This window comes from Dipodomys spectabilis, unplaced genomic scaffold, assembly GCF_019054845.1.
Source record: "Dipodomys spectabilis isolate Male_0828 unplaced genomic scaffold, ASM1905484v1 ptg000297l, whole genome shotgun sequence".
Taxonomy (NCBI): Eukaryota; Metazoa; Chordata; class Mammalia; order Rodentia; family Heteromyidae; genus Dipodomys; species Dipodomys spectabilis.
The window spans coordinates 9905575-9925001 of record NW_024870974.1 but is presented as its reverse complement, the minus strand read 5'-3'; the positions used below and the strand labels follow the sequence as shown (position 1 = coordinate 9925001).

Here is a 19427-nt window from a genome sequence, read left to right as displayed (position 1 = left end):
GCAATGCATAGAATCAGGAATGATTTAGATTTAGGTATCACAGAAGTGTAACCAAATGGGTTGAACACATTTTTTTTCTGAAGGATATTAACGCAGTCTTCAGCTTCACTAATTGAAATAACAGTCGAACAGCAAGCTGGTGTGGCCAGCGAATTCATGAACGTAATCCAGAACTCACCCGAGGATTCGTCTACTCTCTCATCTACTATGTGGTCTTTCTGATGAACCCATTCACTGTTGCACTTGAAGTAGATCTGGGTGGCTGGGCTGGCTTTACAATACAGGTTCACAGGCTTATTCTTCACAATATAAGCCTCTTCTGGCTCGATAAGGAAATGTGGCAGAGGCTCAGGTGGATCCGATGGAAACGTTTCTGGGAGTTCATGGAAAAAGTCATCATCTAGTGAAAAAGAAGAAAGTGGAAAATGGGCAAAACATAAAAATTTGCCTTTGACTTGCTATTCATTTTAAGTGATTTACATGCCTGTTATATGTAAAGCAATGTACTAGCTCCATTGACTATTTGCTAGCTATCACAGCCAGATTATAATTGTCATTTCTACATAAGACAAAACTTAACTTCGGGGAGAACAAATAAGTAAGTTGCCCTGCAAACAGGAAAAACAGATTGGAATGCAGATTTCTCTCACTCATAAACTGACATTCCCAATATATGTCTGCACTTCCCAATAGAACTTGTTCTTGTTGAGCACTGAACCAAACAGCGAATTCACAAGAGGAAGGTATTTAAGGTTAAGCACTAAAATGTAGATAATATCAAGTAAGTCAACAGTAGAGCCCTAGTAAAAGATGGACAGAAATCTAAAAGTGATGTGTGAACTGATTTTAAAATTATACTGGGGATGTTAATATGGCTTGGTATGCCTAATTAGACCTATTAGAACATTACTGAGTGAAAAAGTCTCGATTTTATTGCACTCAAAATTATCAGACATTGCTCCCAACCTAATATTTTCACAAGTAAATAAAAAAAAAAACTTGAGATTCTTATACACTTGAGGAAATTTTATTTATTTTTTGACTTGATTCTATATAATTTCATTGGTTAAAACTACCATGTCAACAGAAAAAAATATATATATTAAATGAAGTAAGTTGGGGTCAAAGAGACAAAGGCACATTTTTTTCTCATATGTAGATGTTAGCTCTAAATGATAAATGTCTATATTCAAAATGTCCAAGAATATTGACTGAAGTATTATATTGACAGGGGACGATTCCAATTGTGTCATTCCTTTGAATTTACCGTGCAACAAAATGAATATGAGAAAGCTGAAACATGTTTTTTCAGAGGGAAGGGAAGTCAAGGAGAGGGTGAACAGATGAATGAAGAGAGGAAGGATGAGTAAAAAGTCATAATATTCAACGTACAATTGAGAAAATAAAAGCAGGTAACTTGAGGGTGTGGGTGGAGTTGAGACAGTCGAGGATGATAGAAATGCTGATGATCAAGATATGTTGTAATCATAAACTAACATGTTGAATTAAAATTCTTGGTACACTATTTAAAGATAAAAAAAAATCAAACTACTAAGTAAAAACTTTTCTTTTTTCTTTTTTTCTTTTTTTTTTTCTTTTTACTGCTAGAGGCCAGTTTGGGTGGTAGCCTAGCAACAAAGCTCTAAGTTCCAACACTACTACTACTAAAATTAAAATTTTTTACAGCTCTGTGCTGCTGGCTTACACCTGTAATCCTAGATATTCAGGTGGCTGAGATCTGAAGATCGAGGTTAGAAGCCAACCTGGACAGAAAAGTCTGAGATTCTTATCTCCCATAAACAACTCAGAAGAAATACAAAAACCCCAAACCAAATCAAAACAACAACAAAAAAACAAACCAGAAGTGGCGCTGTGGCTCAAGTGGTAGAGTGCTAGCCTTGGGCAAAGGAATCTCAGTGACAGTGCCCAGGCCCTGAGTTCAAGCCCCAGGACCAGTTAAAAAAAATACTATATCTTTAAAGGTACATGTATGTGCAATATAAAGATGATACCCATACTGTTCATTAAAGTCTGGCTGTTCCCATTTTATCTTGACTCATTCCATTGTTGACTCATTTAGGGAGCTAGCCATTGATAAAGTTGACATCTGCCCATTGAGAAATCTGGCTTGGGGATTTTTTTCATCCTGGTGTTGGAAGAGCAATCAAGTAGTGATGACACACAGTCTGCCAATCTGCACTGCAGTCAAACTTGGCTTCTCTTGCACCAGAGACAAAAATCAGCTTTCAAAGCTGCTCCCACCACTGTCAGTTCCTGACGTGGCATGCAAATTTTGATGTTTGCTGCAGCTACCTTTCTTCCTCACTTTACTTCCTTAATTTACTTCTTCCTGGCAAGGCATCACTTCTAGTTTTTCCATTGTTGAACCACAAAGATCCAAACTGTCAGCTTACTAAAGAATAACCTAGTTTCCATCAATTCAGCTTGAGTGGTCAATAGGCACTCAAGACTGCTGAAATAAACCTAGCTCAGAAAGGCACAGACATGAGGAATGATGCTATCGACAGATCCTTCACTACAAAACTGATATCTTGAGGGCTTTCTCCAATCTTTTTTCTGCCAAAGCACTTACTGTTATATGTGAAGATGGAATCAATAAAGCTCCACCAATCATAGGACTCAAACTACAGAAAAGGTTAGCTGTTGTGTTTCATCATTATTATTTGTAAATTCAAACGAGTTGGTAAATGAGTAGTGAATGAACTTCCAAAAATTATCTTTATTTAATTCTGCAAAATAAAAACATTTCTTCCTTTCAGCCATGGTTTTAAGTGTATTCAATTTGCTCCTTTTAAAGGAATGGATACAAGATATCAGATGATTGTTCCTACTTTGCTTTATTCAATAATGTGGCATAAATATTTATATGTTCACATCCTATAGAAAGACTCAGACACTAAAAATCGATTACCTTGCCTTGCCAAACCATACATATCTGTTTATTCTGATGATTTTATTGTGAACTACTGAGGAGAATAATGGAAGATTAGAAACTCATACATACATTTTGAAGATAAAAGGGAGTGTGTTTAAATGTAATGATGCTATAATGTATCTAGAAAATGTGAAAAAACTGACTTTGCATTTCCTTATTTTTGAGTTTCAGACAAGATGATCATTATAATAATTAGAAATAAATTTATGTTTTGGTTTGGAGCTTCACCCAACATTGATTTAAAGTGCTTATTAAGACTTCAATGAAACTTATTAAGGAATGATTTGCTACTAGCAACGTTTTCTTTTTGTGATAAATCCAATGTTACCTTTACACATCATTCTAGCTTCTGCAAAACCCATTTCTTACTTTACCTCTAGAGAACTGTCTTGTCCAAGAGTAGTATATTAAGCTTACTAATATTTCTTATTAAAAATACGTATGTATACACATATTATAAATTCCATTCTGTGCTCTAGATGAATTTATTTTAGATGTTATAGCATGTCACTCATATTACTCAATTCATGCATTGGAAAAAACAATAAAGAAAATTATTTATGAAAATTAAAGATCTTGAACCAGTAAATATGAAGAGTAAATAATGGTGACAAAATGCAACTGGGCTGCTTATTAGTGAGATAACCAAATGTTCTGAAACTCCTGCCTCTCCCTTTTAACACTATCTACTCTGAGAACCACAATCAGCCATGGGTATAGGTCAGAACAACAATTCCCTCCACTATCAAGTTAGTCATGCTACGTGATCCAGATCCTACCTGATTGGTCCAGTAAAACACTGACTCGGCATTGGCATGATTACTTTTAAAAAATATTTTTTAATAGCAATATTTTAGAAATTGTCTTTTAAACAACATTATATAATAAAATTTTCTCCTCCTAGAGAATGTTTTGAAAACAAAAAAAAACAACCCAGAAAATGCATGGGGCCTGGTTTCATGTGATAAGAATTCTGAGACAGGATAGTAGAACGCTGAGCCCAGCTCGGTCCTACCTTCACGTGACAGCTCAGGACATGACACCAAGAAAACCAATCTACAAATATTAGCAGACTGAATATTCCACTCCGTAGACAGTCACAAGAATGAGACTATAAATGTCTTAGTAAGCACTCTCTTGAGAATTTATTTGATGTTCCCTAGTGGATTTTTTTGGTATTGTTTGTTTTTGTGGTAATTAGATATTGTTAGAAGACATGAAATTAAGACCCTGACACTCAGGCTCTACCCAACTCTCTAAGCAAGTGGATTTGCAATGGTGTGTAGGTGAAGATGTGTGACTTTATCTGTTGATGGGTCTTCCCTTTGGATGAGCTCCAGTACCCATCTGTAGGCCTGAACCAAAGCCAGGAAATCCTGAAATGCCACAGTTAAATCTATCAGACCATTAACAACTCTTCGAAGCATAGAGTTCAGAACATTTGAGGTTCTACTTTGACCTGAAAACACATGACAGAACTGAGTTCCTATCATACGATTCATTTTACTACACAAACAAATATTTTTTTCTGATACTATTAGGGTCATATTATAGAACTTGAAGCTATGAAAGATTCACCCTTTATTCCACAGGGCAGATCAGTGATCAAATTCTCTTGTTATTTTATTTCTCCCAAGGGGGTAAGTTCAAGGTGATGCTAGGACTCTAATTTGTGAGCTATGACTTCAGTCTGTGAGCTTATTTCTGGCACCCTAAACTAATACATATCTCAGCTTGATATTGGCTACATTCCTCTATTTGCCAAAATTATTTGAATAATGAAGTTGCTAACCAAGTCTTTTCCACGTAGTTTTTTCCAGATTAACAAAGGGAAATTTCCAAAGTGGCTCTTGTTTTGTACATTGAATTCTATATCCACTTAAGCTATGTATGCCTTTTATGATGTGGTTATCATGTTGTTATTCATTTTATTCTCCTTGAGATTTGACTTAATTTTCTACTTTCTACTACTATTCAATAATGACAAACCAACAGTAGCTCCATTTCTATCCTGGTATTAGTAAAGCTCAGTATTTCGATTCCAGTTATCTCACATGGCTTTTTGCTTTTTCATTTATATACAAGAAAGAAAGTGTTATACCATGTATTATTTTTATAGACTTTCATTCCACCTAATTCTTGACAGGAAAATATTATGCTATGAACATCCATCTAGGAAGCTTTAGGTTGCTGGTTTTATTGCTATAGATCAAACCTTAATTTTCATCAACTTAATACATATGTTTCTATATTTCTGAATCATAAGACTTAAACTATTATTGCTTATATCATAAAATATAGGACCATTATCTCTTTGTCTGAGACTTGAAGCGTATTCTTCTGAAATGGAATTTACTTCCAAATGATTCCAGAGCAATTTAAAATGAATGACTTCAAAGCTAATTTTATGTGCATTTAGCCATCCATCCATCAGAGAGATAATTCATGATATATTACAACAAAAGGCAGCTGGAATTAACTATTTGAATGAAACTCCAGCTTATTTTTAATATTTTGATTAAAATATCCTTTAGAGGACAAAGCCTATGTTCTATATTTCAGGAAACATATTACTGGATTCATCATTTCAAATAAGTACTTGAATATATAATGCCTTAAATATATTGTACAATTTGAATGGTTTCTGACTTTCAAAGAAGAAACTTTATATTTGCTTTTAAAGAGAATTCTTGCCATTTCACTTGGCATCATTTTACACAGTCACAGCTCTTGAGCTATTGTTATCCTCTTCTAGGACTGTCCTAGACATAAACTAATTATTGCAAATAAGGGAACTCCAAGATATGGAAACAAGAGGTTTTTCTTTGTTGTTATTGTTTTTAGTGTGCTGTGTGAAGTTATAACTTTTTTCTTTTTTCCCCTTTGTTTTATCCCCTGTTGTCACTGTATTTGACTTTGGTACCCCATGTCTTGTATTTATGTTTATCTGATTTGGGGAAGGAAAGGGGAACAAAAAAGTAAAAAAAAAAACTTGCCAAATCAAGTCTTATGTTATTAATAGAGATATAAGTTAACATCCTATTTGACATGCAGCTACATCTGACAGAGAGATGTTTCATTCTTCCCAGGTTAATCTTTCTCTCTCTATCATATAGTTAGACAGTGTTGTTGGAAGAGATGTTCAAAACATGTTAATTTGCCTCTTCAAATAACATAATAAATGTGATATTAGAAAGATGGTAAATATATTTCTGCTTAACAGGGTAGCTAAAAAAATACTGAATGATCAGGAGTTGAGAAAAGTATACACATATAGAGGTTCAAGTATAGATTTATGTCACAGTAGAGAAATTGTCCATATAAACAGCAACTAAACTTCTTCCAAAAGAGCTATTTCACTTCTGAGAAACCACATGGTAGACAAAATGATACCAAAATGTACACACATGTACAAAGATGTGCATTGTCTCATCATTTATTAAAATAACACATGATCTGCTACAACCACAGTCAACTAAAATGATGGGAATGAGACTGTGGAAAATTCATTTTCAATTGAAGAATGGTTAAATAATTTTTGTAGCAATCAAGCAAGGTTTCCACGGTTGGCCAATAGAGATAGAGAGACAGAGATAGAGACAGAGAGAGACAGAAGGAGAGATTTGAAGTAGGAAGACCCTAGCAAAGTTCTTACCTAGTCACATAACACAGGCTCGTTTCTTTTCTTTTTCTAACAAGCTTCTTTATGTATAAGTAGAAATTTTCAAGGAAGACAAAAACACTAAAGTAAAGTGCCAGTTTGACATGTTTCCCTAAGAGAATTGAAAAAAGAAAATCTAGGTAGCTAGGAAGTTAATTGCAGAGTTTGATTCAATAATTATTACCTACACTAATTGAGAGAACAAAAGAGTTCAGGATTATGTGAAATTGTACACAATTTAAAAAAATTAATAGTTGACTAGGAAAGGGTTTTTGGTAAACTGAGTGTAAGTAGGCCTGGGGTCTAACAATTACAGGCTTGTTTCTCAGAGAGCTGTGACAGTTAATTTTATGTGTCAACTTGGCCATGCTATAGTTCCCAGGTTCTGAACCAGATGTGAGTCTAGGCATTGCGGTGAAGTTATTTGTGGACATGGTTAAGTCCACAATTAGTGATATTGAGTAAGGGATATTATTCTAGCTAATCCTCTTGTGCCTCATTCTATCAGTTGAAAGGTCTTAGAAGCAGAAAGAAAGCTCCTCTGAGCAACTCCTCCACTGGCCTCTGTTGAATAGCTGGGCACTGCAAGTTGGGCGAAGCTGCCAGCATTGACCTCTGACCCCCGTTACAAACTCTTCTAATCCTTCAGATACCAGTTTAAACATCCCTTTCTGTGGCCTCTTCTGGACATAAATGCTGCTACCATTTTCCATTGTTCTATGTTCATTCTTGCTCAAGTTCATTCCCTATCAGATGGCAAGTTCAGAAGGGGGCGATAGTATTTATCTTGTTCAATTCCACATAGCCAATGTCTAGTCTAGTGCCTGGCATAGATTTCAAAGTCTTAAATTTGTATTGTTATCCCTTCAATCAGCAGGAATCATAGAATAAGATAAACTTGCACAGGAATGATCCAAGCAACTGGAGTTGTGAATCTTAGAAGAGATTTTTGTGCAAAGCACAACAACAATACACATATTAAGGGATGTATGCTCTGTTTTTATTCTTAAAAATGTATGGCTCTTAACTACACGTTTCCTTTATGTAAATTGTATTGTTACCTGGCATGAAATTGAGCCTTGGCATGGACTCAGTGTATTCTCACGGTAAACAAATTTGAGCCTAAAACAAAGTGAGTATGGAATGGAACACTGCATCTGATGACAGTGCTCTCCAGCTCTTCGCCTCATTTGCCATTTGACTTCATTGCTTCAGTCCTCCTTTAGGAAATCTTCCCCTCTCTTGGGGACTGTGTATAATCGCTGTATTGCTTCCTCTCCCAGGTCTCCAACCTTCCTAACGTTTCTCCTTCAGTGTGTCCTTCAGGCATTTCACCACCACAGTGATTTCCATTATCAGATCATGTCACACACACAACCTTCCACCCCATCCCTCTGCTCCTTAAAACACTCCCATTCCTTTGCATTGCCAGAGAATGAAATCAGACTCTTCAGTCAAGGCCAAGAAAGACCTGCTTTATCTGATGGCTGTCGCCCACAGATGTCTGGAGTCCAGGCATACGCGTTAGTCAGCGTGCTTGAGACAGACACCCTGGCATTTGTACCTTCCTCCACACCACATTCGTTTCCATCCTTGGGCATCTTCATTTGCCCTTCACCAGCCTAGGAAGGACAACTCATTCTTACTTGCGTACTCCTTTCAGCTTCAAATTTCTCTTAGAAGAAAAGGAGATTCTCTATCATGCCATCTTAAATATATACCTTCATTCAAGAATACTTTGTTCTAATAGGTCTCTTTTTATCACCAGTCACTATCTCAAGTCAGCCTGGTTACTAAGTTGATTATTTATTTTCCCCTCCCACAAATCTGTGAACTTCCTGGGACCGGACTTTATTTTATTCTGTCCCAGATCCTCAGCTTCAACATCCGATGGACTCATCTGTCCCCAACTTGCTTTACTTTTTCATTCAGCCCCCAATTTCTAAGATCACCTTCACAGTCAAGACTGGTTATGTATCATTTTTATGCAAATTATTTCAACAGCCTTCATACAAATGTGACTTGCCCTAGATATTCTTACATTACTTCCTTCAAATAATGCCTGTGTCAAGTTGGATTTTTGTCACTGATACAAAATGTATGAGAGAAGCAATTAAAAAAAAAAGGAAGTCCTCTTTTGGCTCATCATTTTAGCACTTTCAGTTCATTGTCACTTGACTCATCACAATGGACCTAAGGCAAGGCTGATTATCATGGTGGGTAGTTTGTGATAGAAGAAAGAAGCAGGAAGCCAGGAAGAAGAGGGAAGTGGAGAGGCTGGACCAGGGATAACGTAAGTGTAAGCCCCAAGGATTCATTCCTTTCACCTGCTTCCCACTTCCTATACTTCCATCTTTTCCCACTAACAAAGCAAATTATGAACTACCAATGGACTAATTTATTGATGAGGTAAGAGTTTTCTTGATCCCTTTCCCAAAGCCCTACCTCTGAACATGGCTACCTTAGGGGCTTAGCCTTCAACACACAAGCTTTGGGGAGCTTTCCAAATGCAAACCAGCACAAGACCATAACACTAGAATGTGTATTCCCAACTATAGATGGAACCACACATGGCAGCAGATCCTGTTGGAAACTTTTCAGCATTGCCAATAACCTGTCCCCAAACTGAGTTCATTTCCAGCTTATTTACCACCACTATCAAAGCCAACTGAGATGATTCTGTATTCTAAAGTAGCTTTTTAATTTTTCCCACTTCCACAATTTATTCTGAATGTAATGCATTATTCCAAACTGACTCGTGGATGCCTATCTCAATTCTATTCAAAACTATTTTTAATCAATCTTGGCTGTTCAACTATAAAAATCAACTATCATACAATTTGAGAGCCTCAATCATTCTTAAATCAAGCCAGAACTATTATACCCCTAAGAAGAACTAAAACTTTGTCTCATTGAAGTGAACATATTTAAAGTTGATGACTTGCTTTAAGAACTATGAAGAACATTAACTACATTATCTATACAGATTATATCACGAGTCAAAAATCTTTGAATATCATCTCCTTTTGTATCTATCTCTTTCAAAAATGTGCATATATTTTTAACTATCATGAAAATCAACTATATTCAAAATGACAAAAGAAGTTAAAGTATCCTTACTGAGCTTTGAGAGATTTCAACAACATGCAAACTGTTAGTCATGAAAGAACTTGTGTACATACATGCATTTGTGTTTGATTGGGTGTGTGTGTGCATGTTTAAAATGGTACTCAGAATTCACAGGAAGATAAGCTGATTATTAAATGTGGGAGTGCTAGAAAAGGTGAAGTTAATAGAAACCACTAAATTAAGAATAAGAAATCTATAAAATTGAAAAATATGAAAAGAAAATGATAATATACTTAAAATATGAATATATAATTTATGTGACATAATTTACTTTCTTAAAGACACCAAAATAATTAGCAGTAAAAAGACCACATGAGTTAAACATTTATCTTAAAAGATGTAACTATTAGAAGCCCTAGTCATAAATATATTACAAAGCCTATTTAATGACTTTGGAGAGCATTAGTTTCTTTCAGTTTGGTGAGGTGGATTAATAATAATCCACATAAGAGACACAGTATTCCACAAATCCATATTAAATTTTGTAAGAAAGATCAGGTATGCTGGCACATACCTATAAATCTTAGCCATGAGGGAAGTGGAGACTGGTTCAGAGACCAACTTCAGGCAAAAGTCTGAAAGAATTTACCTCAGAAAACAAGTTGGATTGGTGGTTCACACCTGAAATCCCTGCTATACAGGAAGCAGAGTTAGGAGAATCATGTTCTGAGGACAGCCTCAGATCACAGCGCAAGAATCTATTTTAAAAGTAAAGCATCCAGGGCAGGAGACACAGTTCAAGTGGAACAGTGCTTGCCTTGTTAAGTATAAGGCCCTGAGTACCCCAGTACTACCTGACAGCTATATATGTATGTTCATGAACAAAGACTTTCTTAATTGCGAAATCTTAGACTTTTTGTAGAATTCTCCCAAACTAGAAATAAAAGGAGTGTATTTGGCTCTTTCTTCTCCCTTACTTCCAACATAAAAGCAATTAGCAAGTGATCCTCACTGAATGACCTACATACTTCCTTCTTTCTTTGTCTCTGGTTATATTGATTATTCCATTACCACTTTTGTCAGAACATTTTCAATGACTCATAACATTGTCCTATGCCTCCTATGTAAACACAAAACTTGTCTATTTTATCTCTGTTCTAAGTATGGTAGTTTCTTACTCCCTATAAGGAAAAAAAAATAAATCCAAGCTTGTCATCAGGGTACGACTTCTGCTATCTGAAAGTTGTATATCATTCTACCCTAATCCTAGTTTATAATTCACAAAAAGTTAATTTTCTCTCTCCTCCATTTTGAGCTACATGATGAAAAATGTATTTTATACTACCTTTTCTTATTTAACTTATAATACCAGTATATTTTAGTAGCCACAATCCACAATAAAAAGGCCAGCATGTGCGTGTGCAAATGTGTATGAGAATGTATGTGGATGCACTTGTAACACTTAAGGAAGCTCCTCTTCACAGTAAATTCTCCACCTCTCCAGATCTATCTATCATTTCTAGGCAAGCCGCTGTTATCACCAACCTACTATGTGTCAACTACCGTGTTCCATAGACGCCAACATCATCCAGTGTTGGAAAGATAATAGTGCTACTCCTTTATGGGACTAGTCTCATGACATGCAAATTTCTGCAGATGTTTTCTAATAAAAATAAACAAACATCCCAAACCCTTAGTGATGTCATTGTTATCACGGGCCTAAGAAGCTGATTTGGGACTCTATGTATGCCTTATAGTTTAAACTCATCCTTTCATGGAAGCAGAGGAAAGAAGTTACAGTTTATGGCTCTACAAGGAAAGGATTAATTTTACAAGGCAGTTGATGACGCAACAATAGCTCCACATCTTTGTCCTTCTTGATGGAGCAAATGACATTGTTCTGTAATGTATCGTTTTGAGGGATAATGTATCCAGTACATTGAAAAGGTTGGCCAGGGTATGGATGACCTGCAGCAAGGGGCAAGGTGGTTAATGTTTCACATTTTCACCTGCCCTGCCACTGGAAATCATGATGTCTGACACTGGGTCACAAAATTATAAAAGCTTCCAGCAGTAACGCTTCCCTTCTCCACGTGAGGTCTCATTCTCCTTGACACCTCACCCCTGCAAGCCCTTGGGGCTCCTGGCCTTTCCTCCCTCCTTTTAACCCCCATAACTAATTAAATCTGGACAAGTCTTTGGTGAAAATAGTTTCCTTCAAAGTTTCCATTTGAAGTTCCCCTGTAGGCATTCTTTGTCATTTTAACCCAGCCTGCTATCTTTACATGAAGTTGAAAGAGGTGAGCTATTTTTGAAAGGTTTAAAGAAAAAAAATCTTTCAAGGCCTGAATCTACCTTGATGCTTCAGATGAGAACTGTATTTTGAAATATGACAGATGCTTCAACAGCCATGAAATTGTTATTTCTAGAAGTTTATGGATAAACAAAAAAGTCTCCTACCATTGAATTTAAAGATTTACTATTTGGAGGCAGTTTTATTTGTGGTCTCATTAAGTTCTAGATCAAAACATGAAAAAGATGAGTTTATCCCCAGTAAGTTTGTTTTAGGAATCATATTGGAATCTCTGATTCAGCAGAGATTTTTTTTTTATCTTGCCATTTATTTAGAAGAAAATAAAACTGAAGGCTGAAGGCAAGAAGGAACTAATACTTGGGAAATGGTGAATCTTAAATATTTTCTTTGTTGAGATACAATGAAAACTTGCTAAGCTTCCAGTTAATTTGGACCTATTTCCACATTTTACAAATAAACCTAAAATAATGTATATTTAAAAATGTAAAAGGTCAGGCAAAGAACTTCTTTGGCTGGTAAAGGTGATCAGCTTTAGGGCAAAATATAGAATGAAATATAGCGAGAGGTTCCATCCTGTGCTGAAAGCAATTAGTTTGCTAGTTGCTACCTCTTCTGTTTTGAGAAGAGATGATCGTAGTTTTCTTCATGAAGAAATATTTTGTTGTTTTGTTTCAACAAGAGAGACAGGGTCTCTTTATATATCTTAGGGTCTCTTTATATATCTTGTACTTTAGATTCTTTATGCTTAGCCTCCTGAGTACTGGGATTATTGGAATATATGACCATGCCCAGTTCTAAGGAAAATACTTTACATTACTTAATAATATTATGTGGTCATCATTAGCTAGCTGGTGAGATACAACTTTAAACAAGAACTATTTGTTTTCTATAGATAAAATCTTGGAGTTTGAAAGTTACGGTGTTTCCAAAAATCATGCATGTGTTTAATGGAAGAGCTAGGAAAGAATTTAGATATTTGACTTGATTGCTTGATTGCTTTACACAGGATATTTCCTTTTACAACCAAATAATTTTTTTAAGAAGACAGTTTGCTTGCATTGTGTGTAGCAAATAGTATCTAACACTACAAGTACTTAAAACACCAAATGCTAGGTAATGCACAAAGCATGATCACAACAGCATTTTGGATACTATCATCACCATCATCATTTACTTTAAAATTAGAAATAGTAGCACAGCTCATTCAACTAACTTGCTGAGGTTTATGTCACTAATAAATACCAGGTGTTTCCTTTTACAATCATTCAGCATAGAGACATAAAGAACCAACTGAAAAATAATCAACTCTATATAAGATTTCTCATAGGTACCAACATCTATTTATTAGTAATGTCAAAATGAGAAATATGTAAATGTTACATTTTCAATTCTTAAGTTTGCACATGATATATTTATTGATTAATTGTTTATTTGTGTGTATATATGTGTGTGTGTGTGTCTTGCACATGCTAACACATGCTTTATCTCCAAGCTACATCCCCATCTATATTTACTGGCCTCTTTAGAGATCATGATAATATATTCTTATTCCTTTATTACTTGCACTACTTTCTATATCAATCAATATTCTTGTGACAACTGCTATTGAAATAGAACCTACTGTAGAAGCTATTCCATAAGTTAAAAGAACATGACTTAGTAAATTATTGTTTACAAGATGGAGAGGAACAATTAAACACATGGCGGAAAGTATGTATGACCTATCAGAAAACTAATTACTGTCCACAAATAATAACCTACGGAGAGACTTATGAGCTAGGGAAGACCTTCCTTGACCTTGATCCACCTGTAATGTGTTTCCCACAGCATCTCTAATATCTAATACGTTTAATATAAAGTAAGGGGTGTGTGTGTGTGTGTGTGTGTGTGCGTGTGTGTGTGTGTGTGTGTGTGTGTTGAGAGGCCTACTCTGGCCTTCTGGGACATGGATTTTTTGGAACAGCATCCACTTTCTTTTTTCTGTTTTATCAAACCTCCACAAAAGAAATAGGAGTTGACCATCTCTGCAAGTACAAAGGAGGTCGACAAAGTTGTAGGAAAGAAGAAAAACAGCTTTCTCATGTTCATGGGGGCATTCTATCAGAAACAAACTCACGGCTAGAAAATATAGGTGTTGGAGCCCATGTGGTTATTTTCAGGAAAGCAGATCCTTGCTGTCTTCCACTTCAGTAAACTCGAGGAGTAAAAACACATTCTCTGCGAGTGCTCACATTTGTGAGCGAGTTGGTTGACATTAACAGCATATCATTTTCCCAAAGTTTGAGAGAGCAATGGATTGATTTCAAGGTTCACAGTAGGGCAGGAAAAGACAGCCTGGCTCCCATGTCTCCCGGAAACAATCTAAATTCATAGAGCTATTTCAAGGTTTCATGAAGATGTGATAAACTACAGGATCGGGTTACAGGTTTCCTCTGCAGGGACTATTTTATCCACTTCTCTTAGATAAGTCTGGCTGATTTGTTGTTTTCATGCTCTGTTTTTCTTCAAATCTACTTAAATAAGCAGGTTGATTTCAGGGCAGGTCCCTTAACTCCCTCTTCCTCTGCTTGGGTTCAACTGAAGTTCTTGTGAAATCATTATCCTTGTCTCCTTTCAAGATGGACTGCGGCAGAAAGTGAATTACCCAGCACAGAGCGCGAAGGCAAATGCACTCATCAAAGACGTGCTGTTCTCTGCGGATGTGGACAGAGAATCTTGTGGCATCTACGAAATGTCTTCTGTGCTGCCAGCAGACCAAACGCCTGACATTCTAAAACACACATCTTCCCATTGCCAAAAGCGCCTGTCACTTCAATCTCAGCGAAACCAGTGCCATAGCCCAAAGTGAAGCAAACAACAATCCTTTCCAAGAGGCTGGGATTGAGAGAATCACAGCAGTCCTTGGAATTTGGTTGTGGAACTGGAAAACGTTTTTCATAAACTAGAAAGTCAAGCCGCATCTTTTGGAACCAAAGACTCTAAAATAGTCTCATGATGCTCACTCTCAGTTCTCCTGTTCACTGACTGAATCCTCAGGGCTCTTCGAGGACCAATCATACTAGAAGCCCAAAACAGACACACAAAGAACATCTTGCGGCTAATCACCTACCAGCCTGAGTCTAGCAGGAACAAAGCGAGAATATTCTGGATTCAATGTCAGAGACCTGTGTGGTCACACGCCACACTTCCCTGCGCTCTTTAACCGTTTTGTTAAGTAGGAAACCTGGAGAGGAGATGTTTTGGTTTTCTTGCCTCCTCAACTAACTAGTTCTTGTTTTGTGAACCATCCCTCCCTTCGGGGGTCCTATGGCTGAGTGAAGCTCAGCCTCCCCCTCCTATTCCAGTTATTGGGGTGCCCAGAAGGGACAGTGAATTCAAGGCAGTGTCATTAAGAGGGAATCTAGGACTTTGCTCTAGCGACAAGAAGATGGCTGAGAGCTCTGGATGTCCATACCACTGGAGGGTCAGACCGACCAGGGATAGGCAGGGTAAATTTGCACGAAGCCATACATAGGTAGAGAACTGAGCAACACGGATAGAATACATATGGCTCATCATTTAGGTCTGTGGATCTGTCTGACACCCAAGCCAGTAAAGTCTAATTCTGGAATTTTCTGTTACGTTTATATGAACTTTTTGTTCCCCCTTTTGATTGTAACCTGTTTCATTTAGACGTCTTTCCCTAGTATCTAAGATTCTCAACTATTACAATGTAACAACCTAGCTGGCCTATTAATAGGGATAGGATTTTTATAGGAGCTCTGGCTTTAATTACAGAAGGTAAAATCTCGGGCTTTACAAAATTTATTTGTTCTAACTATTCAAGCCAATGAGCAAGTTAAAAAAAAAAGTCCCCCTTTTCTAATCCCATAAGTTTTTGAAGGCCTGGGGAAAATGAAATTAAAAAAATAAAACAACAAGTTCTGAAAGCGTTTATAGGCGATGAGGGTCGCACACATGTGTTTAGTAATGGAATACTATGAGCAGTGTAAAAACTGTGGATTTCAAAATGCAGAGAGAGGTCATATTTATACAGTTCTAGGGGGCGCTGTTGATACCGTAGTTTATGCAAATATCACTCTTGGGGTTATGCACTCTGGGAATGCCTAACTCAACTGCATTTTTGCCTGCTAGTGGACCAGGCCAGGAAAACGCACCCCCAGCAAATGTTTTCAATCACCATAATAGCTCTCCTTGGCTGTTTCATTGTTTAATGAACTGATTATTGCCTGCTATATTTGAGTTTGTAGGGAGAGTTTCTGGCAGACAGCTGGCACCATAGGTTTACTGTGATACAAACCAGACACAAATCGCTTTGCTCTTGTTTGGCTGTGCTATTGTTTCTTAGTGAGGCACCGTGAAGTCAAATATCTAGCACCCTAAAATGTCACATTTCAGGATGGCAGAAGTCTCTGGACAGTGAGGGAGATTCATTGATCGTCAGATTAATTATTTGGAAAAAGCAATTATTTGGAGTGTTTATGGATTGCAGGGCCTTTATAACAAAACCTCCTTCACATTGTTGCTGCAGCTGTGATATTTCAAGTGGTAAAAAATTAAACTATAAGTAAACTTGTATCTGAATTAAGCCAATAGCTGTGTGATTTGGTAATGATTTATATGTGCTAATATGAGATATAAAAAAAGAATTTGCTATTGTTTTGGGAGCTAGAGAGAGAGAGAGAGGGAGAGAGGGGGAGAGAAAGCGGGGGGGGGGGGGGGCTTCTGGGGCTTCTTTCTTATAATGCTCCTGAAACAATTTCAAAGTATTTCATTGTTTACTTAGAAAAAAAAGTATTCTGAGGGATCAAGAGGAGTGCAAGTTTTCTCATTTAGTGGATTAACACCTGCAATTTCCCTCGAAACCCTAGCTAAATGAGACAAGGCCCATCATCCCAAGTTCTGACCCCAGCTTGGACTGGTGACTCCACCTTGTTGTCCAATAGCCACAGACATGTCTGGAGGTCATGAGATGACGGACCTCCCTTTGATACAGCAAAATCACACTAAATTCCTGATGTTCAGAGGCATGGATAACTTAAGAGCTATCGCCTCCTATTGCCAGTCAGGATGGTTCAATAAAGTAGAGTTCCTGACCTATGGGTTTACATTCCATGGCTTCAGTTACTAAATGAGAAATACCAGAAGCCAATAGTTGGGAAGTGTTACATTACACAGCATTCTGAGTAGCATAAGGAAATCTCACACGGCTTTCCTCCGTCCAACCCAAGAAGGGAATTATCCCTTTCTCCATCTTATCCACACTGTATACTCTACTTGGCTGTGAGGCTCTTAGTCAACTTCTTTGGTAACAGATGGACTATCTCACCATGCCCCACTTCATCTTATTTCATTGGTGTGGTAACGTCTCCTGTCAACAAGAGTCAGGGGATAGTACAGTGCAAGAAGATATTTTCATATTGAAAAATCACTTCACTTGATTATTATTTGTTATTGCCAATTGCTCACTGTACCTGATTTATAAATGGAACTTTATCAAAGAAATACATAGTCAAGGGGCAAAACAGTATGTATATGGTTCATGACTATATGTGGTCTATGGCATACATTAGGGATCTTGGAGTAGGGGAAAGGTACCATAATACAACAATGTGGTTTTCATGTGTGTCAGTAAGACTTCCACTTAATCATGGGAATAGGTGATAACTTCATCCTGGTGAGGTGATGATCCATGTTGGCAACTTCAAGTGAGCAGCTAAAATTCTTCAATCCATATTTGTGTCACTGTGGGAAACATGAATTGACTATGCTGGTTTATAGAGAAGATCAGGAAGCTTCCAACTGATGGGGTTCCAACATGGATCCTATCTCTTTGGCTGTGTCATGTTGGATATGCCCCTGAGCTTCTATTTTATTTGTAATATGTTTCTATTATCTCTGGCCACTGGGAGAATTGACGAGTTCTATATGACAGTGTTCACAATTCAGCCTTGGCATGGAGATTATAGCCATTCCCATCTTTGCCTGGATGATTTTCTTCTCCTCTCAGATTCCTCAGTGATTTTCTTTTCTTATTTGTTGTAGTCATGTGTATTTTTTCTAAGCATTCTCAAATTCTTTAGCAAGTACATGATGATATCAATAAAACAAAAAATAAAGCAAAACAAGTTAAGTAACACATTTCCATTCATTTCTCTACCTCACTTTGATCTTACAATCACATCCTCAGTGAATGATTTTATTTCAGGATCCTATCTGGAGATTTTATTCCATAATGCTCTTTCTGAGGGCTCATACCTATTCAAAGGTGCTCTTCTCAACATTCAAACATGCTAAATTGCCTGCTGATCTTCATTTCTCTTCCCAAACAGAGATCAATTTCTAATATGCATGGAGTTAAAACTAGACATGCCCTAAATATCAATGCATTTGAAAAATCAGTGAGAATAAACAACATAAAGGCAACTACAGTAATCAGGCCCCAGTTGTCTGGATGACTGATCATTTCTAGAGATCTGGGCAGAGGCATTCATCTACAAGGGCAATATTTTCCTTGTTATCGAGGGTTTAGCTGCCCTGTACCAAGTGATTTTTCTCCCCCAGGATTTCTCCACTCTGAAGAATTTCCTGAGAAGCCAAATTATAAGACATAATATAATACATTCTTTCCTCCATTGGAAAAGAAATTTAATTTGGTTTGTGGACTATCCCAAAACAAAGGTGCTGGCTGCCATTTAACAATCTGCTCCTGTCACAAAAGGCCTAGGATTCCCTTATAAAAAGAGAAAGATAACCAAGTGATCAGGTCTTAGGAAATAAAGTCAGAGCCAATATTGTTTTCTGTTAACCAAATATACATAATATTGCACACAGTAACCAACTTAAAATTTTATTTCTTCCAAAATTTATTCTGAGAGATGTGTCACTATATCCTTTGTCTTTCAACTTCTTGAGAAATTCTAACTGCTTCACTTGTATCACGATAACTAAAAACACACAATTAAAATGGTCATTGCATCTTGGATTCTTTAAGACTTGGGGAAATGCTTTTTATTCCAGAATACTCCATTTGGACAGAATGTCAAATAGTAGCTCTGTCATAAAGTTCATTGCAAGGTACATCAAGAAGCTGAGGAGTGTCCTTCAGCTACAGAATTCCTACTTAGTAGTGTATGCTTGGAACCTGTGTTCTGCCACAGCCACAGCCATCTGCTGGGCTTTTACCAAAAGCAGAGCCCATAATGGAAGTTCTGGAGGTTGTGAGATGACTGCAGTACTTACTGCGGCCAAGGCATTTCTCAAGGCCCAGAGAGCCATTCTCAGGAATGTAACCATCAAAGAATAAGAAGACCTCAGTCTGGAAGACAGCGGGTAAAAGTTCAGAATCCTGTCTTTGACAATCACTAGCGACAAAACCACATCTGATTGACACTTGTGTATATTTGAACCATTTACTATGATGGAAT

At 37.0% G+C, this 19427-nt stretch overlaps 1 protein-coding gene across 2 annotated transcripts in view; it reads right to left on the bottom strand.

Annotated features, from left to right (window-relative positions):
- Window positions 1-19427, bottom strand: part of Unc5c (unc-5 netrin receptor C) — a 330719-nt gene that overhangs the window by 132401 nt on the left and 178891 nt on the right. For both annotated transcript variants that reach the window (XM_042701804.1, XM_042701805.1), the window contains exon 2: window positions 179-400. In XM_042701804.1, coding sequence (XP_042557738.1) covers window positions 179-400 — 222 coding nt within the window. The remainder of the gene's footprint in view (window positions 1-178; window positions 401-19427) is intronic.